Below are 25,608 nucleotides of genomic sequence, written 5' to 3' on the forward strand. Positions count from 1 at the left end.
AGCAAGAGGCTCAGAGGTTTAGCTTTACATCACTGCTCAGAGGTTGTTTTTCAAAAATAAAAGTCTGCTGTGCAAAGATCTCAAGTGAACACTCACTGGTTTATGTTTGAAAGAACAGAGATGTTTATAAGGAAGATGGTTGTTGAGATGTACCTACTTTGTTGATGTCTTCAGATGTTGCTTTAATATTTTTCATTTAGTGCTCTTTTCACAATGCAATCTACTTTGTGAAGTGTACCAGTCCCTCCTGCAGCAAAAACCCCACATAACAGGGATGTTGTCACCCCTGTACTTCAGTCAAAATCATAACTATTGTAATTCTGGCCAAACCCTTCAGTTTTAGTTTTAATGGAAAACAACATGTCTGAAAAAGTTTATGTTTTTATCTCTGTGTGAAAACTGTAACCAGGCTTATTGTTGCCGTTAGTGTCATGGAATACAGAACTCAGTTCATGACAGATTATGAAACTCTCCCTTCAGCTTCAGGCATATTGGGGTTGATTTGCACCTGTTGCATCAAAACATGTTGCCCTCAGGGACACAGAACTTGTCAACTTCCTCTATTGTTGAAGGGCTGTACATCCCTGTGTTGTTTAAACTTGCAAATAATTGATAGAGCAGATGAATGTCCCTTCTGGCATCTGGAACTTGTACTAAAGAATGAAACACCAGAAACACCAGACCACCAGAGGTCTACCATTCTGACCCTGATCTGTTTGTCGTTTTTGATTTGTTGTCCTAACACACATCCAGTGTTGTGCCGCTCATGGTCAAAAACTTACAAAACCATTCCATACTATCATCATGACTTTCCAAAATGATTTAATTGTACTGTATAGAAGGAAGTAATTAAGAAAATTAACTAATTATTTTTGATATTTAGCAAATAGAAGCAAATTTGGTAATCTCAATGGACTTAAAATGGAAACAGTTTAGTCTGATTTGATATCAAGGAGTGAGAAAAAATGGTTAATGTGTCTTTTCATACAGGGCACAATGGTAAATAACTGGTTTCAGCTGTTAGCAGTTGTGCGGAGATATTTTAACCGAACTGCCTGGAGGGGAAAATAGACTGGCTGCATAAAAAGCCAAGGAGGGTCGTACATCAGTGTATACTAAACAATATACATGAGGCCTTTGAGTCAGCATGAAACTGCTGTAACTCATTCTGCAGCATCACACATTTCAAGGTAGACTTGTTTGGTTTGCTGTAAACTTTCCCATCTAGACTTGAAAATGTCACAGACAAACACACGAATACATATACGTGTGAAGACTGATGCTGACACAGAAAATGGTTGAAAACATCTCCCACACCGGTAGACATCCAAGCAGGTTATTTCTCATCATGGGCTTCCTGACTTCTTATGGGTGCATAACCCATGAAGAGGAAGTGGCCACTCTGCTGCTCTTTTCAGATACAAACTGCAGCTGATTACATACACACACAAGGTCTATGCACACAAACCATCCATGCTCCTCACACGTACATTTCAACAGCAAAAAGGAAGTGGTGTTTTCTCATTTCATCCAACACACGCAATGTTAGTCTCTCATACCGACTCTCAAACCCAAACCATAACACGCATGCACGCACTGGGTCAAATATACACATTTTCACACGCCACTCTGTTTTGTTTTTTTTTCCCTCTGACACCCACATCCACTGTTTTTTTTTTCACACTTGCAGGCATAAGTGCATGCAATCACACGCACAGAGATTAACACAATCACAGTGGTGTTAGCCTGTGACACTGACATCGAGTGGCTCTGACTTTCCATAATGGTGTTGGGAAACAAGGTGGCCTTGGTTGAGCTTGAGTAAAAATATGCCACACAGAGCTTTGCTGTCTGGTGACCAAAGTGGTGGCTTATGTAGCAAAAAAATCATTTTCATTTGGAGAAGTCCAACGACAAGAACTCACATTTTGAGGACTTGCATTATTAGAGAGTAAGCGCTTGAGTTTCTGTCACTATTCACAAACTGTGAGTGAATTATTGGAGTGTTTTGAGGTTGGCTAAAGGTCACCGAGTTTTTCTTCAGATTTATGTACAGCTCCAGTCACAGGCTGATTTTCTAGTACAGGGTCAACTTTCAAGTTAGTCCATAAATTTTTAACAGGGTTGAGGTTGGGGCCAGTCCAGAGGCTTATTGTTAGCCAGTTCTTTACATTCTGAGATCAGCGTTTTAAAATAGACGATCAACTCTGTCCAAATGTCATCAATCTGACCCAAAAATTGTCCTTAGATTAAAGGAAATTAAAATTGAAAGAAACACAATCTTCTCAAACCTTCTCAAATCCATCATACACTAGAAGGTTCTGGAACATCAGTCTCACCGTCAATGTATAACATAAACATGAATTGTGTTTGGGCCAAATAACACAAACTAAACACTCTACAACTCAAGGATAGTGATGATAGTGTCATGCTGAGGGCCTGTTTCACTGCCAGTGCCACTGTTGCACTGCCCAAAGTGAGTGGCATAAAAAATTCATCAAAAGTCAACAGCTAGGTGGTTTAACCTCTGACACAATGTGTGTTAATGTGCGTTTCAAAAACAATGGGGGTTTCAAAATGCAAATGATTCCAAAAACATCTAAATGTGGATTTAAATTAATAAACCAGACTGTTTATTATCTGGATTGAGGCCTGTCCTCAACAGGGACTGTTTTCAACCCCATCTAGCATCCATTAAATTATGCTTAAAAGTTGAACCTATGTTAGGAAACAAACCAATCTAAATGAGCTGTTCGTAGCCTAAGAAAAATATTCAAGTTTTGTCAATAAGGCCATTTTCAAGGGTGAATGAATAACATTTAACTTCTTAACATTTCAGATAAGATGATAAGTCAAATATTCAACCAGCATTTTGATGAAGTTCGTGTTTTAAATCATCACCATTCAAAGAGAACAGTTCAAATTTATCTTCAAGGCTCAACATTGATAAGACATTCATGCTAAGACATGTCTAACTGGAAATTCATACTTCCTTAATAGATAAGTAGGAAATGAGTAGTCTTTTTCTAGATGCTTAGATGAGTTAGTGACTTGCTTTTTTATGTTACAGGATGTATGACTATTATTTCTTTGTTGTCAGTTTGTAGCAATACCTTATGGCTTCTATATTGTTGTCAAAGTGGTTTAGGAAAGTAAGCATTAGCTCATAAAGTAGACCCCTACTGCAGCCATGTTATATTTGTTTTCTTGATATGTTGCAGCTGGCTTGTGCTCTGAAAGAAGAAAGACTTCAGAGTTCTTTGCACCTACAGAAGAAGTTGGAAGAGCTTCGTAGGGAGGTTGATCTACTGCTGAAGACAGAGAAGGAAAAGAGCCAGGCTTTGCTTTCAGAGCTTCGCCTAAAGGTGCATAACGGAGTCCACATTCAAAATACTCAAAAATGCAGCATGCACAATGGTATTTGGGATACACGCCTAGTGTTCATTTCCTTAATTGGGAGACAAAATTTTGAGCTTGGTATCAAATTTACATATTATCCATCCGATAGCAGCTTTTAAGCTTAAAAGGTTTAGCCAACATTAAAGCTATTTTTTGGTATGCAGACTAATTAAATAAGACCCAAACAGTTCATTTTATATTACGAACAAGTTTGGACTAAGAAAAAGATCTTCCAGTTTCTCCCTAACAGCTTCCCTCATAATTTGTCTGCATTTCTGTCCTCTATCCCGCCTGTGTAGTTATTTACCTTGCATGCCTTTTAGCGTTTTAGCACACACACTCGCATGCAGACAGCATGATTAATTTTGTGGTTTCAAGAGATTTTAAATCCAGACAGTGGAGGTGAGACTGCAAAAAGCAACACGCAAACAGCCCTCCTACGCCCTCAAATACATTTCCACCCACAGTATGAATATATGAGTAACAAGGAAGCACACTGAAGTTCTAGCAGAAACAGGATCACTAATTTGTTTCCAGTTTGTAGAAAAGTGCTGAATTCCTCCTTCTATTCTTGCTGTGTTCGTCACTGCAGATTCCCTCATAGCCACATCCTGTGCAAAGACTAATCACGGTCACAAAAAATACCCAGCCCAATGTGATTTCAATTTTACTGTTACCCTCAAAGAATATTTGAATTAGTATGAAAAAGAACAACAAGAAAACAGAAATTCTGCTGAAATGTGAAAATGGGGATTAAATGTTAATTGTTTAAATGTACAATCTAAAATCGACCCCGTTTTTAGCTGGAGGAGGAGAGGCTGGTGGTGCAGCGCCTGAGACGGGAACTTCAGCAGGAGAGGAAATGCAGAGACGATGAGAGGAGGACAGAAGAGGCAGCGAGGGAGAGGAGAGAGGAGAAAGAACACAGACAGGGGGAACAAAAACTGAGCCAAGTTAAATCTGAACTAACTCTGGTAGCTGAGAAGAACGCCACTCTTAAAGAAGAGGTGGGTATACAGTGTTCATACCTCCTAAACTGCTCACATCTTGTCACAACACAACCAAGAACTTTAGTCTACTTTATTACAACCAACAAGAAGTAGTGCATAATTATAAAGTGGAAAGAAAGAAGGGCTTCGTGTTTTTTAAATGAGTAAGTATCCAAAAAAACATGCCCTGTATTTGCATTTTAAGGCTGCAAATGTCCAAATAGGGAACGAATGATCAGTGAATGATCAGATGAGACTAAAGCTGAACTTTCAGCTTTTATTCAAAACACTATTTGTGGATGAAGCCTCACACTGCACATCAACCTGAATGAAAGTGGTAACAGCATTAGTGTATGGAAAAATATGGAAAAAACTTGTGCAAAGCTAACAGAGACCCAGAATGATTAATTGTTGCTTGAGGTCATTCTGTATCATCAGTGGGAGATTAATTAAGATGTTCATCACTCTTTGCAAAGTTTTAACTGTGAAGCATCTTTCCCTCTTTCTGAAAATTATGAGCTACTCTGTATTTCTGTCACCTGAAATCCCACTAAAATGTATTGAAGTTTGTTTACAAAATTTGAAAAGAGGGCATAAAAACTTTGTGAAGGCTCAGCTTTTCATTGTCATATCTGCACATGTGTGTCACTAACATTTCTCCAAAATCTTGTTCCGGTTGCTTAAGAAGTCTTTGATAAGAGACATTTTCAGCTGCTCAATATTTCCCACTCTTGTGTTTCTGTGCCAACAGCAGTCACACAACACCAGGAATAAATTTAGCCACTGTGTATTTATGAGAGTGTGACGGCCGATGAACATAGTGAGCGACTTTTAAATGGACAGAAAAAGCGAAAGCGCTGGAGATGAAGCTCACATTTGTCCCAGGTGCCGAGTGTGTAGGAATGCATCTCTGTGCCAGCACTGTCCACATGCAGCTTGTTTTGAGCCCAGAGATAAAATGTGAAAAGAGGAAAAGACATGAAATGAAGCAAGACGGGATCTTCATATAAATGATTTGCAGAGAGGACTGAATGAGGGAGACGCACTGCGTATGTAGTATATGTATACGGCAGTGGGAAAAGAAGATGTGGGGGGAAATTGTACAAATGTACAACAAAGAGGGTTCTGAGGACAGCTTCCTAAACTGAGAACCAGCATTAAATTTGCTCGACCTTTGCAGTGAATGTGTTAGCTGTGTTGGAGTGTGAGGCTGCAGTTACGGCATGCATCAGCTGTCTAACCACTAACACAAACAATCCCATGCAAACAAGCAAACGTCTCATTTTTTTGTTCCTGCTTCCCTGTCTGGGTTTGAGACCAGCTTTCTGTGTCTTGGTTTGCAAATTATCTACCAAACAAACGACTGAAGCTGAAATAAATTTTCATGGTTTTATACATCAGAAACTTTACTGTTCACTTCCAGCAGGGATGTGGTAAACTGTCACCTCATGTAATTTTGATACTACTGTGAAGCTTGCGGTTTTTTAATGACAAAGAAAACAAGGAAAATTTGCATCTATCTAAAGCTAACTGAGCATGCATTCCTGGGAAGTTAGTATTTTATTGTTGTTGGGGTTTTTTTTCAACTTGTTTGCAGTCTTTAGACATGCCATCCTTATGTTTTCTCCAAAACCTTGTAAAAGTATTTTGAATATTTGCTCTCTTCAGGTCTGTTTTGCTGACTGAGAACAACTGCATGTTGTGGCTTCAGAAAAGGGTTATTGAGAGCTGTGGGGCAAACCGAAACTCTAAAGTCGCAACAGATCAAAGCAAAACCAAAATGCTTCGCCTTGATTTTTGATCATGCAGAGTGGGAGAAGAGCAGATTAGGTGATTTCTCAGTTTGATGGGCACTTGTCACATTTCAAGATGTACATTTTTTCTGTATATTTATTTAAAATTCTATGACAAACTGTTAATCAATACAAGAAAAATTCAAAGTCTTAAATCAGAATGCATGGGTGAACAGAATGTCATGTCTTCTATAAAAAATAAATGTGTAAATCTGTTCAATTGTAAAACATGGAATTATTCATGAGGAACAGATCTTTCAGAAATATTTATTTTACTTGTGTGTATGTATATATGTATATATACATTATCCCATATTTAGTCCCATATATGCCTCTGATTATCTTGCCATTATTTGATCATCACAGTGAATCTCTGCCTCTCACATCTATGCAGCTGAGCTTTGTAGTGTTGTAGTCTGACAGCCTTCTAGCAGCTCTCGCTCTCTGCTCTCCATCCAGCCTCTTTAACTGCCTTCCTTTCAGAGTGCCTGTCCAGAACAGTTCAGCCAGTTCAAGGTGCCCTGATGCCAATTTCACAGCTGACATGCTCCTTTATGTCAGTTGTAGACCTTCAGCTCAGCAGCTTCCCCCACCGCCTCCACCCTCATCTTTCTCGACTCATTTAAACAGCCCTTTTCTTTTACCATTCAGTGACAGAAGTCAATGCAGATCTGGTTGCATGATCTCTTTTTTCACCCCTTTTCTTTCTATTATTTTTGCTTTTTCTGTTTGTAACTGCATCTTTTAATAATCTATCCCAGCTTGTATCTGGTTCATCTCTTTTATTGTGTTTTTTCCTCAGTAGTATTGATCTGCGAATGTGTGTGTATGTGTATATTGGTTAGAGATAACTTGGTTTTGATCATGACCTTGTGATATCACCCTGTTGCTAAGCTACTGTGTCAAAGTCTGAGCACTTTCCTCGACTGCTGAAGGATATCAGTGACCTTTCACCTATCTGTTTTTCCAGACAACAAAATAATGATCATTCTCTTGGGATCTATACGTCATTTTAAGACTGAACAAAAAAAAAAAACAAAGAATCAGAACAACTTTCCATCTAAACCACTTACTATCATTCAGTGTAGGGGCCACAGTTGTGTTTATGGATTTGTGTCCACAAGATTGAGCATCTTGTAAACTGCAAATTCTAAATGGGAATCCACTGGAACATCAATTTTAGATTTAATGTAGCCTCCTGCGGCATTCATAGAATTACATTTTTTATCTCACAATAAACTTTGTGTTTTAAAACACTGCCTGTGGTGCTAGTGTTGTTTAATTACTTGATAAAAATTTGTTCAAGTTGTTTGCCATATTTTTAAATTCCAAATTTAACTTGATGAGTGCAACAAATGTGTTGCAGCTTTTTTAATATGTCTCTATTGAAATAATACATATACACATATATGGATGATGATCACAAAGGCCCCGCTGCAAGACTCCAAATATTTCAAACAGTTTCTTGTGACTCTCAAAGGTGCGTTTCAAAAGATCAGAACATTACTGGAAGGTTTATTTGTTTTAGGTATTTATTAAAAAAGGCTAAACTTTTATTTGATTTTGTATACTTGTACACTTACAGCTAAATAATACCAACAGTTTCCTTGGAAATTTAAATATTAAATATTAGGACCAATAAAAGAAGGATTTTTATTACAGAAATGTCAGCCAAGCACATACTGTACAATATAATTCAGTGTTGCATGGAGACTTTATTATCAGTATGCATTGTTGGGTCTGCTGTCTTTCATCTTTCTCTCGACAATACTCCATAGCACTTTGCTGGGAAATCAAGCACAATAGCACCATCGCCATTAAAGCAGCTTTTGGTAGTTACTTTGCAGCTTTCCCTCTTTGTATCTGGCAATTATGAATTATTTTACTGTTCCTCAAGTGCAGCACTTTAGTGCAATTGGTTTGGTATAAAGTGCTACACAAATTAAGTTGAGACAACTGTTATTAGCTGTCTTCAATATAATTTTGTAATAACACAACAATCAGTAATAAAATGTATTTATTTAAATATTTTAAATCTATTTTACCTAATACTCCAATTTTCTGAGGAAATCAAGTAGTAGGTTTTTGTTGGCTGGATCACACACGCAAATACACGCAGGTTGTTTTTTTTTTTTTAATTCGGAGTAAGATTATCGCCTGAGTTCTTTGCTTTCCCTCTTTCCCTTTTTTTCCGGTCAGAATCTTTCAGTCTGGCTAAAGTCCAACCACTAAAACTCAGCCACCCCGGCACTGGTCTTCCTGGTTCTCTCCCCTCTCTCTGCTGAATTGTTCCAGTTGAGCAGAACAACTGAAATAGATCACAGTGTCTGGAGGAAAAGACACCTGCCTGACCCTTAAACTCTCGCTAAAGACTGGGGTTACGTAAATCACACACATGGAAAAAAGTGTCTGTGCATGTTATTGTGTATGTGTTCCCAGTGAAATTTGGTTGAGAGTGATGCCCTGAAAGCATGAGCTTTGTGAGTTTGTTTGTGACGTCCATCTGATGACCTTCTCTTGACTTTGAAAGTCAGACGTCCTTTGTCAGCACTGAGGTCAGATGCAATATGGCTGATGCACGCCTTAAATATAAATCAGGGGAACAGTGTTCCTTTACAAAGCCCACTGGTTTCTTGACTTACACCAGTAACACACACACAGTATGATGGGTTTGACCTCTTCTCCTGATCTGCTGTACAAGACAAATTAAACAGCAATATTCCTGCAAAGCTGTGAGTTGTGAGTTCTGTGTGAGTTCTGTTGTCCTCACAGCAGTCAAGGACTGTGGGTTATCAGTCCTTGACTGAGAACTAAAGTTAATAACAGATTGGTGGTCCTGCTGGAACCAAATAAGGTTGAACAACTTAGTAAAACATGGACAGCACAACAACAACAAGGGAAGCCGCTAGAATTCTGTGCATGACGTGTCTTTACACAAACTGATTGCTTTGGAAACAATATAACAATCTGTAGCAGAAGGAAGAACACTAGTTAACATGTTAGCATTAAGCTCAAACTTGGCCGATTAAAGTTGTTAAAGTTCATGTTGATGCAATTCGTGGTGGGCAACTTCTGTGCTGGGCAACTGTAATCTAGGCAAACAGAGAGGCAACAGAGAAGCAACCAAGGGTGGTTGTAGCAATTACTTTGCATCAGTCTAAAATATAATCCCCAAGGATTTTGTTGATTTTGTTTTTTGCTTTCAGAGTGGCAACGAATGAATTACTTTATATGCTAATTGATCCACTCAGTACATTTTCTTTAAGGACCAACATCTCTTTGAGACAAGACTTGGCAAAGACTAGTCTCCTATTGAGGCACTAATTTTCAGAATCCCCTCTTGAGCTTCTGTGCGTATGTGGAGGTTTATTCTGTAATTATCACTGATGGCCCAAAATGGATGCCACAACGTCTCTCCTTAATCCCTCCTCTGGCCTTATAGTTGTTTTAAAGGCACATATGTTCCAAATATGGCTGTAAACATTTACTGTGAGTGTGGTATTAATTAGAAGAAGAGTCCATGGAGACTGCCAACGGGCATCTGTTGGAGTCTCCTATAGCTGCTGAATTGGAGAGTTTAAGTTTAACATTTAATCACAGGATGATGGAAACAACACGTGTGTGTCATCAAATGGCAGATGGTCTTAATGATATAAACTGTTCAAACGACACATGTTTGTGGTTAAATGCGCCAGTAGTATTTATAACCTCTTGATTCGTGTTAGTTAAAAAGGCAGGTGACCTCATCAGGCAACCTTGAAAGAACTTGACAGAATGACTTTTTATTTCAAATTTCTGGCCTTGGATATAAAGCTAGCAGCTTCTGTATATCATCCTTTATTTTCTGTGTGGCTGGTTCTAATCACATTTTCCCGGATCACAAAAAAACATTTATTTGTCAGTAGTCTTCTGGATGTAAACAGCCTAATGTGTCCCACATGTAATGGATTTTAACTTCTTCTGTAATCATAAAGGGGACATGTTTTATCTATTAGATCTGCAGAGTTTTTGTGCATCACTACAGTACAGAGTCTAAGTGCTTTTAATTCAGCATTCTTCCTGCTGTGACTGTGTTTTGGTATCTTGCCTGTTGGGTCTTGCTGACCGAGTCTCTTTTTGTGACTGTGCCACTTTTAAATGCCACTGGTGCTGCTCGGAACAGTCACCTTTTCTGTCGCCACAAAATTGATTTTCACGTTTAAGTGTCAAGTTGCTGCAGTTTCTTTCACTTTCCGAACGTCTCACTTCCACATTCAGGTTTGTGGGACTAAGATGGGCGTGGCTCAGAGCCACCTTTGCCAACTCCTCAGTCAAGTAAGCAGGTACTAACTGCTCTCAAAATAATGAAATGACATCATAGTCTAATCTGCACGATCTTCCTTCTTCATAAAATTGTAAATGATAAAATAAAACGCCATAAATATCTTTGGAACTACACATTTACGTATATTTGTTAAAATTATTTTTGGTTTATTTTTTTGGGGGGTGTCATAGGCTATGGTCCATTTAAAGAACTACAAGAAATTTAAAAAATAAATAAAATAGACGGTTGGTTCAGGTTATGGAAAACCAAACCAGTACTTTTTTTGAACTAGTTAAGAACTGACTGTAGCTCAGGCTCTGTATAAGCACTAGACCTATAAGACAACAACAACTCCACAACAAATACTTTTCTATATATATATATATATATATATATATATATATATATATATATATATATATATATATATGTAATGACTGAAGACTGTTGAAAAGGTTCGGTTTGACTGGAAATTTGCATACAAGAAAACTGCCACAACAAATATTTCCTTCCTTGCATGCTTCATTTCATAAGTTCTTGTGAAAATATATTTTTGTTTGCATTTATTTGCTTAAATATCTCACAATCTACTAATCCTCAACATGATGTAAACAAAACTAACAAATTATCAGTGTCTTTTGTGCACTACCTTCTGCTCCTTGTTACAGTGGATTTCATCAGTGGTGGTTTTGCTGATTTATATGTGAAAAGAAGGTAGAATAGTTTTATGTCTGTTCTCATCACTTCCAGGTGGCATTTCTCCAGGATACGGTATGGAAGGAGTGTGAGGAGAGGGAGGAGCTGACTGCTGCTTTGTCTCAAGCCCAGCAGGAGCTTTTCGGGCTCCAATCCATAATGTCTCCCCAGAGTTCTGCCCGGTCTTTTTCAGACCCCCAGGAGACGCTGGCAACCCCGGGCAATGAGCATGTTTATCCCCAGGGTAACGTCAGAGGGCCTCTTCCTCGCTCACCAGCCTCACTCCAGCCCCCCTCTGCCTGCACAGACAAAGACAGAGGCCTGCATATAGAAGTGGGGGGAGCAGAGGAGAGTCTGGAATCCAGGAAGGGTGGTGGAGCTGTGGGTGCTGCGAAAAAGCAGGAGGGGAAGCTGCCTAGACTGAAAACAAGCAGAACAGAGAGGGAGGTCAGACGCAAGGTCAGATTAATGATGGGGAAAACAGAAATGCTCTAAAAACCTAACTGAATGAAGACGTTTTGCAAGATTAAACATGTGACCCGAAAAAACTGAATTTTCTTTTTGTTCTCAATCAACTCTTAGTAAAAATATTATCAGTAGTATTTTCTTGTTCAGTTAAGAGTTTCATGTCCTTTTAATCACCTCATCTAAAACACACTAAACTTCCAACTTCAGTAGAAGGGATGACTCCTGCTGGCTTTAGGAGCTGCAGCATATTGCAGACAATCTCAAACTAACGCGCATCTGTTTTTGCATTTTCTTGCAACCAAAGTCTCACACTCTACTTGGCACACAAAGAGCTTTACAAACACACCAGTACATAAAGACACAGACAGACCCACAGCCTGTCACGCGGAGCAGGGGCAAAGGAGCACAACAGCCGCTCCTGTCCCACCCATGGACACAAACAAAAGGCAGGCAACCACAAAAGAAACTGTCCAGCAATCACCCCCCTGCAAACACCCCTCCGCCTCCTTCCCCCCCACACTCACACACACAATTACACAACTGTCCTCCCATCAGGCTTGTGTTACTGACATCATTCAGTCTCTGCAAGGTCTTTCCCTCGCTCCTTTTGCTTCCGCTCCCTTTGCGTTTGGGATGAATTGGCACAATAGGAGAAATGCTTGAATTGTGAGAGGCATGGAACTCATTTCCCTGCTTACTGACACACATGGACGCAAGCTTTTGGTTTGACTTCCCCGTTTTCCTCTCTCCCAGTTTGTCTGTGAGACAATGCACACGTGCACTTCGCTCACACATAAAAGACGTGGAAAGATTATTTTCTCCTGGCAACACATCCTGTTTGGCTAAACACACGTGCAATTGGTTTATCCGCTAAACCCTGCGGTTCATGTACAGAAAAGCGATTTAATATTTGTACCTTTTTCACACTGTGTTGAATAAGATCATTTGAATGAAGCCAATGTATGTTTTTTTTTTCCCCTCACCTCCAGGGGTTTTTTTTGTGGGCTCTAGTGTCCCTTATATGAAAGTAGGCGGACAGGAAAGGGGGAAAGACATGCAGTAAATGTCGCCGGGTCCGGGAATCGAACCTGCGACGGCCATGTCGAGGACTCAAGGCCTCCAAACGTGGGTCGCGCTATCCCCTATGCCACCGCAGCACTCCCAAGCCGATATATGTTTGTCCAGAAACCTTGAACGGAAAATCAAAACTTGAACTGAGCTTTCTTATTAGGCAGATAGTTTCTTTAGTTCCATAAATCAGTTAATTATTTTTTATTTACTCTTTCAAATGCAAGTCTTTAATTAATCTCAGAGTAAAAACTCTGTTTATATATTGTTAGATTAACACAACACAGACACAGATTAATGTTTATAGTAGGAGAGTTGAGTGAATGTTTAATTTGAAGAAATGAAATCAGAAAGAGCAAATAAGTAGAGATAACATGCTTGAACGGAGAATGCTTAAATTTTTAATACCCCATCTTTACGCCGCAGTTTGATCACAATCACGATCTTCAACTGACTCACTTTTTCTCACTTTTTTTCTTGTTTTGTTATTAAGTATGATTAAATATTAGTAATTTTCAGTTTATAATTCCAAATGTTACAAGAAGTCAAAGCATTTCTAAGAGCCAGTCAGTGGACAAGAACTCCATTTTTTATGAGTGGATTACTGATTACGATTTGTTACATTTTGACATTTCTTTTCTTTAAAATGTTCTGTCCATGACACTAAAAAGACTAAACTTGAAATCAGTACTTCACAAACCACTGGCCAGTACTAGAAACTGTGTCCAAAACCTACCCAAGCTGCATCATGTAAGTCTGATAAAAATAATGAGGGGTTTAATCCCAATTTGTGATTCATGCAGAAATTAGTTCCAGAAAGTTCATAAGAAATTTTCTTGTGGAAAAAAATGTTTAGAGTATTCTTTAGACTATTGTTTAATAATCTTAGGTTACCAGCAGTTTTTCATTTTGTAGAATCTCCATCTGTTATCAGAATCCAGCTGTTTTTCATTTGGTATAGGAGCATTAGCAAAAGATAAAATAATAATGATAATGGAACAACCAAACATGTTCTCTTCCAATGATTATCTGTGTCAATTCATGAATTAAATCGGCGCAAATTGCTTTTTTGTGCTCTCTCAACAGAATTTTATTAAGTGTCTTCTCCAGACATATGCTGCTCTTTGTGACAGCGGCTCTTACGCTGACCATCTACCTCCTCGTCCAATACTGACTCCTTCAATAGTCAGTCTGCTCTGACCGCATGCACTTTCTGTCTCTGTCGCCCTCTAAAACACAAACACCCGCCTCTCTCCCTCTCTGTCAGACTCCCTCTGCACCTCTGGCACACACATGAATCGCTCCTTCTGTGTCAATATTCTTTTAATCTCTTCGGGCCTTCTTTTGGCATTCAACCCCTCTGACCCTGTTTATAAAAAGCAATTCACGTTCAGCCTCTCCTCCTCAGCTATCTGTGCCTTTACTTTATTTTTGATCCAGTCAGCGCTCTCCTTTATACTCCCCTCTGCTCTCAGACCGGGCGTTTTTCCTTTGCTCGTGCCCTTGCTTTGTAGCTCTGGACTTGGAGTCCATCCTGGTTTGTGTGTGTTTTAAGCAAGTGAGGAGGCATATGTGTGAGCGATAAAACAGTTTTGAGCTTTTCTTTCATCCTAATAGAAGATTAAAAAACAGCACATAGCTCCATTAAGTTGACATGCACTCCTAAACATTTAAATTAGTGCCCTCATAAAAATGCCACTGCACGCAAACATTCATATGTGCAAATATGCATGTCATGCACACACAGAGTAGGTCTGTGATCTCACCACAGTAATTATCATAATAGGGCAGGCATGCACACGTGTCCCCGGGGGAATCTGTGTAGTAGCCTGTAAACACACACGCTTCAGGGAGTGGCGTGTGTGTATAGCTAAGCCCTTGTTCGTCATTGGGTGTCCCTGAACGCCTCTCCTGCGTCGTTATGGCCGTTTTGGAATCCTGTCGTCCCACGAGTCCTCCCACACCCTATAATTAGCATCACCGGGGCAACCAATGAAAGAATACTTAGCATTCTTGTTGTCGTGGTAAATGTATGAGTGCTGGCCGGAGGATGATTCTCAGAGGTGCTGATTAATGGCATGGACAAGAGAGACTTCAGTCTGTCACTTTGTGTGGCTTGTTACCAAAATCAGTGAAGAATAATTTTTGTGTGTGTGAATGGGGGGATATCTCTAGGTCCCCATACGTGCCATAAACAATCTCTGAAGACAAAATACCAGGTATTCGTGATCACTTCTTGAAAACTGTTTAGTCCAGAGATAATAAAATACTTTCGGGATTCCACTGATCTCCTCATTTCCTCCATTCGTGAGTCGTCTGGGTACCCTGTGATCTCAAATACTACACACGACAGTATAAAACAAAACATGACATTGAATTATGATTGTTGAAAATCTCCCCATCTTTCTCTTGTTTTTCCATCGTCACCATTATCTACATCAATTTCACTGAACTGTAGTGTTTTGAACAGTAAGGTCTAACTGACGTTGGGGTATAAAAGAAAATGAAAGGCCATCCAAGTGGCCAATTTGACGACCAGAGTCTTAATACATGGCAACTAAAATATGACAGTCCAATAATTGTGATATTATAGACACTGATGTTGTAATGAGAATTTCAATTTGACATATTGTACAGACCTATGATGACTTCATCTTACTTGTATGCAGATCTAAAGGAAAAATCCATATCCAGCTCGCTGATGTAAAGCTGGTTCCAGATTATTTGTGGTTAAAAAAGAAAAAAGAAATGCAAGGATTCTCAAAACATTTGACCCTTTAAAAGTTTAAAAAATAATCTAAATTAGATTCTTGTTTTTTTTTAAGCATACTTCACAAAAGCTAATATATTATCTTTGGTCTATTGCTCTCAGAGATGGATTTATTGCTGCATTTATTATTTAGACTGATATTATTGTTAGCTAATTCCCCTACAATGTAGGGCATACATTCCTTAAATGTTGGGGTGGGAAAATCCATTATTGACATTAAACATTATAAAGCATAGCTGTTCTTAAAACGAACTTGACATTTTATATATTAAACTCAGTCACCTCAAAATGCTCAGAACGATCTGAACTGCAGTTCTCTGGTGTCTGCTGCCCTCTATCGTCCATTAGTGGGCTATTACTGCTGGAAGTCAGATTTAAATTTGGCAAAAAATAAAAAAAAAGTGAACACCGTGTTCTCTCAAAGAAACTGGACTGCTTACTTTTTGTTGTTGTTGTTTTGGCCAAATTCTTAAAATTGAGATCACAATAAATATTTGTATTTGTCTTGCTCGTACATTAAAGCGCTTATTTAGAAGCCAAATGTAATAAGTTCTCAGTACAGGTATTTCACACTAAGTGTAATTTAACAATTCCAATTCCTTAATTGATAATGTAATTTAGTTATTTTAAAAATATTTTTATTTCCATTCACATTTTTACTTGGCGGACGGATATGTTCCAGCGGCAACTGTGAGAAGTCCGTACTTTCCCGTAAAAGACGTAACAAAAACCATTAAGAAACCATGTGTCGTGAGCAGTTTTTAAAAAAAACAATATTTCAAATAAAGAGTGTGTTCTACCTAGAAACCAAAACTGCCAGTAATAATTGTGAAACTTTCAAATCATACTTAAGAAAATATACGTGATACCTTATTACTTTTTTGTTCAAACAAGGGCGCCTGCCGATTAAGTCTGCATAATTTCATTATATTCAAACCTACGTCATGTAATGACTTCAGTTGTTTCAAATTAGCAGAACTGATGAGGAGAAATGAATTCTAGGACGTTGTTAAATGCATTTATTTTTAATTTGATTTCTTGTTTATATTTCGCCACTTAAGTTTAGGAGTAGTTGTGGGTTAGTGACACTTAAGCTTTGAGAAACTATTTTCTTCCATCGCGGATGTGCACAGACGTTTGCGTCGCCACAGGGCGCTGACGTACAGTGCTTTGTCACAGTCTCGTTTCTCCTCATCCGTGGTGTTTGTCAAGGCTGCGTGAGCCGCTAACAGCCGAGTGTCCGATGAAGATGGCCGCAGGTCCTCTTTCTGTATCGTCTAACGCATCTAACAACGATGGCATTCTCATCGGTGACAAAGTGTACTCGGAAGTGTACCTCACGATAGACAACTCGGTGATACCGGAGGAAAGGCTATCGCCAACTCCGTCTATGCTCGACGGCCTCGACCTGAACACCGAGACCGACCTCCGTATCCTCGGCTGTGAACTGATTCAGTCGGCGGGTATTCTTCTCCGGTTACCCCAGGTACAAATATATATGTACATTTAAGTCCACTAAGTGGATGTTTTTATGAAAGTTATGTATGTGAAGTGAGACATTTTTTTTAAAAAGGTGCGGCCTAGTTTTTAGCTTGCTAACTTTAGCCTTTTGACGTTGGCGTGGTGGAATTAAAATGGCGGCAGGCCATTGTGCAAGGTTAGGAAGGTTTACATAAGACCTGGTATTAATAACATGGCCTATGTTTTTCTCGCAGGTGGCCATGGCAACGGGACAGGTCCTTTTCCATCGTTTCTTCTACTCCAAATCCTTCGTCAAACACAGTTTCGAGGTAAGTTCATTCAATTAGCTGGGTTCTTCAACCTCCCGAGTTGACAACTGAACGTTATAGTGACGTTCAGCGGCAGCCATATTGTTTAAGGTTTTTGAAATGCACAGCGGAAATATACTTGTAGATGAGGACTGAAAAGCGAATCTGAAAGTTTTAAATAAATGGGCTCAGTTCATATATTTGACGTTAATATTTAGGCTCGTTATTTTTATATTAATCTGAAATATTAGTTAAAAAGTGTAAGGTACCGATATGTAGTAGCACACTAGTTACTGCACGACGGCTAAATCTGAGTCAAACATAGCGCCGATTTTAACATATTGAAAATAGAATAGTTAGTGGCCATCATTAAGGCTTCAAAGTTGATTTTCTGACCACATTTTGTTAACATGTTATAACCCATTCAGATATAGAGCCTGTTCCATCTTTCTGGCAGACATTCTGCTTAGTGTTGATACATAGATGTTAAGCACCAACTAGGCATTTAAACTCATTATGCAGAAAATGGACATCAGTTAATTTATATTGTTCTCATTCATGCTGATAAGCACATTGTTAAATCAGGTGAAAGAGTCCAAAATAGGTTTAGTAATACATGATAATGTTACCTATTTATATGTTGGTCAAGCTATTTATAAACTGCATAAATATCATTAGGGGCTGCCAACTAAATATTCTCAATTTCTAATTATGGAATTTGCTCAACTTTGATTGACAAATCAATTATTAAAAGAAAAAATTACCTTAAGTAAATAAGTTAGAACTTACTTCAGTTACAATCTGAACATGTTCTGAAGCTGTCTCTGAAACACCTTCACAAGTTGCATCATGAAAGTAGATTTATTTTCCTTCCAATCTTTGTGCTTCATTATTGTCTTTCAGATTGTTGCTATGGCTTGTATCAACTTGGCGTCTAAGATTGAAGAAGCACCACGGCGAATACGAGATGTCATCAATGTTTTTCATCACCTCAGACAGCTAAGAGGCAAAAAGTAAGTATCAGCCAGAAATCTTAACCATTTTTGTAGATTCAGCTTTTTGTTACATGGTCAATATGTTGCACTGCATTTATTTGGTGTAGAATGTCGTCTACACAATTTGTTTTTAATGTGAAAGTGCCCTTCTGTTTATCCATGCACTCTAAACCATCTTAAATCTTTTCAGTTCCAGCCTCACTGGTAGTTTCAAACTGTTATTGTCTACATGTAACATCAGTTTGACCTTTGAAGTTGATAAATGGAAAATGAAAAAATTAAGAACAAAAGTTGAAAAAGAAAAAAAAACACACATTTGGCTTTGTAAAGGATGAGGCATTTGTACTTTGCCTCATTTCTTTATGTCACGATTCTAGTCCTTGGCATTAACTTGGCTTCTTTTTTCCCTTGCAACCAACTAACAGCGACCAGCTACATTTACCAAATCCTGGGTGATGTGGAATGGTACGTAAGATGAAGCAGTCGGCATGACAACCATGATGCGAGGGGGTCTCTGTCGTCCCCCGAGGCCCATCCCGCCCCCACCTGTGGGAGACTACCATGGTCTGAGCCACCGCGGGGCACTGGGATCGGGGATGGCAGGTTGGCCGAAGGTCCTTGGCCCGTGGGGCACCTTGAGGACTCCTGTGGTTCAGTCTTAAGCTTGGGGGTTCTGTCCGTCAAGCTGTGGACCATGGGGTAATGTAGATTTCTTCTCTGACCGCTTCTCACCATGCATTTTTGATTGTCCAAAAAAACAAAAGTTCATTCATCTTCTATAACCCATGGCTTCTACAGAAATATCTCCTTGTTTTTAACTGATCCCTTGGAATCCATGCTAGTCTCTTTTTTGCCTTAAAGTGCATGCAGTTCAATGACTTTAATTATTTTTTTCTTTCCCACTATAATTTCAAATCCGTAAGAGGCAACAGTAATTGAGAGACTCCTAGCGCTACTTTTTAATGCTCATCTTTATTTGGTTTAATAGATTAAAATTTTCTGAATATATTTTGCCTTGCATGTCTGAGTGTAGCATTAGTTTTCTGTTGTTTTTTTTTTTTTCTGTCACATCAAAACGTCCTTATGAAAATATGAAAAGTAGTTTTTGATGGCACGTTGGAGGGGTCTGTTGCTTTACTGATAATTTAAATTTCAGGAGTCATTTTATAGCAATTTTTGTGACATTAGAAATTGAGGAGAGTATATCTCAAGTATATCTGTTTAAATCAGAATACACCCATTTTTCTTTTTACAGTTTTTGCTTAAAATAAGATCTTAGTATGTTTCCATCACTTCTATATCTGTGTTTTAATAAATATAGAACTGATGAATCCTTTAGCTTGGGTTGTCCAATACACATTAGTGAACATTTATTAGCAAGGAGTATTTCTAATAGACTGGTTGGTAGATTTTCTTTTTTTGAGATTCTAGTTCTAGTTTGGAAATGTTTTTCTGCCTTAAAATCACTGATTATAGTTGAAGTTGATATTTCTGTTGAAGCGATGGTTTGGGATGATCATGTCAGGGACAATCCTCCAAGCTTTCACTGGAACCACAAGAGTCCACAAGACCCCAGCTCACTGTTAGGCATGCAAACAGTGTAACTTGTTGCTTAAAGTTGGTTGGCAAGGGGGAAAAAAAGTGCAAGAATTCAAAAGGGCACTTTCTCCTTCATACATTATAGTGAAAGGGGAACCACTGTTTGATTTTGAATTTTTTATGAAATAGGACTCCAAGTCCATTGATACTTGATCAGAACTACATAAATACCAAAAACCAAGTCATCAAAGCGGAACGTCGAATCTTGAAGGAGTTGGGCTTCTGTGTGCATGTCAAGCATCCGCACAAGGTGAGTTTAAAAGCAAGATTATTTTTATGCAATGTTGGGGAAATTTGTTTTCATTCAGGTAGACCGCTTCTGTTTTTAATTTTTCACTTATGGTAGATGTAAGAACTGCAATAGACTATTTACATTTTCTCAGTTTTGTGTTTGAGCAGCAGATTGTTCTGTTAACACATAATCTATATGTGATTCCAGATCGTCGTTATGTACCTTCAGTTCCTGGAATGTGAGAAGAACCAGACACTAGTCCAAACGGCCTGGTAAGTTCATGTACAGATCCTTAACCAACTTCCTCACAGCAGCAACATTAGTCAGAACTGTAAGAAGTGCTGGCAGACCTGGGCTTAAGGTGGAGCTGAATTACTTTCAAATGGTTGAAATTTCTGTCGTATTCAGATGCCCCTCATCTGAACAGCCCCACATGCCAGTAAAATTATATTAAAGTCCTCATGTTGAAGAGTTTCACATTTGAATCACTTTCGATGTTAGTTTTGCCCAGGTCTGAGAGTTACACTTCATCACTTCCATTAAATTCTTCCAACTGTTATTTTCTATTTATTCTTATGTGATTTGCTCATTTTGGGAGGTTTAGCAAGTTCTTGTACTGAAAACGTGCTAATTGCCTCACTTTCTAATCTGCCCTTACATGTGAGAGTGTTTATTTCCCAGTGCCCAGGGAACTTGGTTTAACTTTGTCCTTTCTCTCTACTCTTTGATTAAAGGGTAGTCCATGCTGGTAAGTCACATAAAGAACCTCTGAACTCTGCCTCCTCCAACCACATGACCTCAGGAAGCTCCCCCTTTTGGCTGGCTGCCCCTCTCCTGACAGCCAGTCCCAGTGCAAGATTCACTGAAGGGGGCGGGCGGGCCTTTCCCAACAGCCAGCATCGTCTTGTTTTCTCTTGGGTGTCCAAAAGGATTTGTATTTTTTGGTCTTGCTACACAGATTCTCAAGTGTAATAGCTCTCTTTCCAAGTAGTTACAGATAGGTTATCTTGTTCTAGTTTACTTGCATTTAGAAATGAAGTAAACTCAGTCAGAACAGAATTTTGTTTCTATTGGCCACATTACCTGCCTGTTTGTTACATTTACCAGTAGAATACTGTGTCTTGTCCCCCACTGACATGGTGTCCAGACATGTGTCTGTTTTACAGGCTGATCCGGTTCTCGGGTTTTGGCTTCAAGGACCCGTCTCATCCTCGCAGCAAACAGAATCGAACGGCCAGGCGTTTTCTGTAGTAGTGCTAAAAGTATTTTCACACTGGTCGGTTTTTAAAGGCAGGTTTGAAGGAAGGAAAGGTTTGACCACTTATGGAAGAGCTAGTTTTATATAACTTAGAAAAAAGGACATCATTTTGATGCTCATAATATAAGAGCTTCACAGTCATATCGACTCGCAATTAGTTGAGGTATAGTTTCTTTGTGGTTTCATTTGGTTAGATTAGGATTACTGAAAGATTTTTCTATCATTTTTCATTAAAAGTTCCCACCTAATTCCATCATTAGTAAGCCTAATTCACATTCCAAGCAGTGCCGACTCTTCCATATCCCAAATCATTGTTCTAGACAAACTCTTGGCACATGGTGCATTTTGCAGAGATTTCAAATACATATCCAGTGTATTTCCACAAAGTGAAGTGGATGCCGGCGGTTATCACCTATAGGAGTTCATTTCAGTTCTTTGCTTGAAATCATTCACTGAAGCAAGACATGGTTTTAACAATGCACCCTAAATCCACATAAACCAACATGATGGTGAAAAACTTAGTCTCCTCATTTGAGTACATCACAGCGCTTCTGAATCATAAGTTATCCCCCGCATGCCTCCATGCACACACCATGCTTTTTTCTTTCAGATCCAACCATCTGAAAGTGAAACTAGCTTTACTTTTTTTTTTTTTTTTTTTTCTTCATTGTCTTTGCATGTCTCCCTTCTTAGAGAGCATGTGTTTGTCTCCGTCATCATCAAACACCCTGGAAAGTAAAAATTTCTTGGATGGTCATCAGTCTTGTCTTCATTCTTTCTGTGACATGCAGCAGCTCCACGGATGCCCTGGAGAGAAACGGACAAAGTTAAACGCAACAATAAAGAGATCGTAATTGAATATTGTCAGTTATTTTAAAACTAAAGTAAAAATGTATCTTCTGTGCTACTGCGTCAGGGTAATTATTTTTATATGGCATCAGTGAGATACAATTGCATTGTGCAAGTCTGCTGAAATACTTGCATCTAGTCATGCTTGAACTGCAGATTCTAGAGTTTATAAATTTTACAGATTTGTATATATATATAAAAAAAAATCTGATTATATATTGGCAGTAGAGATAAATGTTGCAAATTGATATTTAGTACGAAGTTTGGTGCTGCATGATTGGTTGACAGTTTGGTTTGTGTAGCGACGATGCTATGTTTTTGTCTGTGTGTTCTGTTTGTCCCTTTAGGAACTACATGAATGACAGCTTGAGGACAAACGTGTTTGTGAGGTTCCAGCCTGAAACCATCGCCTGTGCCTGTATGTACCTCGCTGCCCGAGCTCTGCAGGTGAGACAACATGCGATCTAAAAGCAGCTCCTTCACCCTGCTTTTACTCCAAACTCCATCACAGACATGATGAATAATTCACAGCTCGGTGCGAAGGTTTATAGAACTGTGCGCATGTTTTCCCAGATTCCCCTGCCAACCAGACCGCATTGGTATCTACTTTTTGGAGCTACTGAAGAGGAGATTAAAGAAATCTGCATTACTACTCTGAAACTGTACACCAGGAAGAAGGTAACTATTGTGAAATGTGTTATGATAATCCGGTGGTTCATTTTGAACTACAAGAACCTTTTAGGATATTGCTGCAAATGTCTCCTTAAATCTGTGTTTATTTAATTGAAATAAAGTTTGACGTATGCTATTACAATCCGTGCAGAAAAACCCATGCAGAAACCAAAGCAGTTTAAAGAGACATGGCTACAGATGGCAGAAATCACTGCTCTAAAGTCTTGCAGGGTTCCTGTACAAGATTCTTTTTTTAGGCAGTTTTTTACTGTCTGAATGCTGTCCATCCATCCCCATTATTCATTCATCCATTAATTTTTTCCCCTTCATTTTCTCTCCCATCCCCTGAATCCATACCTTTGTGGAAACAGGCCTAAAAAAAATCACTAAACATTTCATGATGTATAGTGTGAAGAATGCTGCAATTTGACATTTTGGCTTTTAGTAAATTGAACTGTTTCCTTCTTAGCCCAATTATGAACAGCTTGAGAAGGAGGTGGAGCGACGGAAGGTGTTCTTAGCAGAGGCCAAGCTGAAGGCGAAGGGCCTGAACCCAGATGGAACGCCGGCGCTCTCTGGCATAGGCGGCTTCTCTCCGGCCTCCAAGCCTTGCTCCCCCGTGGTGAAGGTGGAGGAGAAATCCCCAAACCCCCAGACTATGAAACCAGTAAAGAAGGAACCCGACAGCCGCACTCAGGTCAACAAGAGTCCACATAATGGGTAAGAAACCCAACAGGTTTATGCCAAGGGTGTTAATATTTCTATGTTTACTTCATTTAGTGATATATTTTTGCTTTTACTGATCAATCTGTTTGCTCTGCAGGCTGAGGAAGGAGGTAAAGATCGGCAGGACCAGTAGGAGTGGAAGTCGTTCCCGTTCAAGAACACGATCACGGTCCAGATCTCCCTCTCATCGCAGACAGTAAGTTTTATTTCGGTCTTCACAACCATTCTTGTTCATGTCCACACATGTAAGTTGTGTAGATAAATTCTTACATGTTTTTATGCTTCCAGTTACAACAGCAGACGCAGTCGCTCAGGGACGTACAGCTCTCGGTCACGCTCGCGCTCTCACAGTCGCAGCCCGTTGCCTCATCGACACCCGCCCTCACCCCTTCTCCCTCATCTCAAGTCGAAGTCCAGTCACCACGGCAACAGCGACTCCAAACTCAGCGGGCGTCACAGCAACAGCGGGGGCGGTGGTTCTGGTCACAAGAGGAAGCGCACCCGGTCTCGTTCCCACACTCCAGTCAAAGCGGACAGAGACAGAGAGCGGGAACGGGACAGAGAGAGAGACCGCTCTTTTGATTTCTCTTCAAAGAAACACAAACATGAGCGGGGAAGCGGACATCGCGACCGGAGGGAGAGGTCTCGGTCCTACGAAAGGGACAGGGATCGCAGCCACAAGAGCAAACACCATGGCAGTGGCGGACACTCAGGACACAGCCGCCACCGGCGCTGAGAGACACATGGAGACGAGCCCTGGGGCTGATGGTCACCAATGTTTGACACAAATCAAACGAGTTGGACACATTCTCTTAATTATGGTAATGTTAATTTAATATCCATGTCAGGAAATAGAATATTTGCAAATTGTAAACCCAATAATCGAAAGGTTACGGTTTGTTGCATTAAAATTCTTCGGTGGGAGGGAAACTGTCGCCAAATGATGCAGTTAAACAAGTGTACCGTGACTGGGAGAACATGTCAAATTTGAAGTTTTGAAATATTACATCCTTTAACAAATAAGTCATGTTTCTGCGTTCAGCTTTTTTATTTTTTTTTTCATTTGAATTCAACAAAGCTATAAAGAAACCATTGATGACGTTTCTTCTGGTCCGAATTCCAAAAATTCTTAACCTGTCTGGGTCCTAAATGCAGCATCTGCATGGACAGATATCCTGAGTACTTAACTCTGTCAGAGTCAGCCTGTCATGTGGAAAGTGCAGCAGTGAACTCCAGCATGAAGTGATGATTGTTGGTTGACCTGCTGGAAGGGACTCCATGTAGATGAGGGCAGCAGCGTGACCTCAGCCTCCGGCCTCTTTATCTGCCTGTGTTTTCCTCTTGTCTCACCAACGAGTGCACCCCTGCCCGACTACCTAACCCTAATCTTGTTTTTAGTTTTATATGTAAAGTTACAAATTTTTGGAGAAAAAAAATAAATTTATTTACAGTGTAAAGCTTTGATATCCACTGACGGAATGTGAACGCTTTGATTTATAGAAGCGACCTGTTCAGTGGAGGGATTGAATGAGTAAATGTAAAGTAAATGTTATTTAGGAAAGATCAATAAGTTTGCACATTGCAGGACTAGTGGGCAGTTTTTTTGTTTTTTGTTTTTTTTTTAAATGTTTTTTTATTGGAAAGATTTGTCTAAAAAAAATACTGGTGACTTTCATTTTTCTTGCTCTTTCCAAGCAGGAAAAGCAGACAATTAAAATATATTTTAGGGTTGTCAGTTTGTTGCACTGGTTTTTAGTGTGCATGTCTTCATGTCCAATTTTTATTCATTAATAAATGAGGAATGCCACTGACCAATGGTCTTTTTGTTGGGTTAGTGCTTAATAAAGAACTGTTATGAACAAATTGACACTGGCAATGTCAATTTTTTTAAAATATAAAAATCCCTGCATAGTTTAAATAAAATTTGGTGATGTAATGTAAAATGAGACTAATTTTAAATACAGTTTTGGCTTTGTGAAATGACTAAAGTCATATATGTTCCACTAATATCGCCCACCAGAG

The 25,608-nt window shown here is 39.2% G+C and overlaps 2 protein-coding genes across 2 annotated transcripts in view; both read left to right on the plus strand.

Moving 5' to 3' along the window:
- Positions 1-11,868, plus strand: part of lekr1 (leucine, glutamate and lysine rich 1) — a 67,162-nt gene extending 55,294 nt beyond the window's left edge. Inside the window, exons 9-11 of the mRNA XM_014471352.2 lie at positions 3,222-3,365; positions 4,203-4,406; positions 11,235-11,868. Of these exons, the coding sequence (XP_014326838.2) occupies positions 3,222-3,365; positions 4,203-4,406; positions 11,235-11,675 (789 nt within the window). The 3' untranslated portion in view covers positions 11,676-11,868. The remainder of the gene's footprint in view (positions 1-3,221; positions 3,366-4,202; positions 4,407-11,234) is intronic.
- Positions 11,869-16,651: 4,783 nt separating this feature from the next.
- On the plus strand, positions 16,652-25,453 carry ccnl1 (cyclin L1). Its single transcript, XM_005805928.3, has 10 exons — positions 16,652-16,972; positions 17,202-17,276; positions 18,159-18,268; positions 19,979-20,099; positions 20,289-20,353; positions 22,536-22,635; positions 22,762-22,866; positions 23,330-23,580; positions 23,684-23,782; positions 23,875-25,453. The coding sequence occupies exons 1-10, from the start codon at positions 16,730-16,732 to the stop codon at positions 24,320-24,322; spliced, it is 1,617 nt and encodes a 538-aa protein (XP_005805985.1). The 5' UTR covers positions 16,652-16,729; the 3' UTR covers positions 24,323-25,453.
- Positions 25,454-25,608: the final 155 nt, after the last annotated feature.

This window comes from Xiphophorus maculatus, chromosome 18 (genome assembly GCF_002775205.1).
Source record: "Xiphophorus maculatus strain JP 163 A chromosome 18, X_maculatus-5.0-male, whole genome shotgun sequence".
NCBI classification, from domain to species: domain Eukaryota; kingdom Metazoa; phylum Chordata; class Actinopteri; order Cyprinodontiformes; family Poeciliidae; genus Xiphophorus; species Xiphophorus maculatus.

Bases quoted from the DNA above. Each gene is read 5' to 3' on its own strand.
- ccnl1 (XM_005805928.3), top strand. From the start codon at position 16,730: ATGAAGATGGCCGCAGGTCCTCTTTCTGTATCGTCTAACGCATCTAAC. The intron at 16,973-17,201 runs GTACAAATATAT...TTTTTCTCGCAG, and splicing joins TTCTTCTCCGGTTACCCCAG to GTGGCCATGGCAACGGGACA. The intron at 20,100-20,288 runs GTGAGTTTAAAA...ATGTGATTCCAG, and splicing joins ATGTCAAGCATCCGCACAAG to ATCGTCGTTATGTACCTTCA.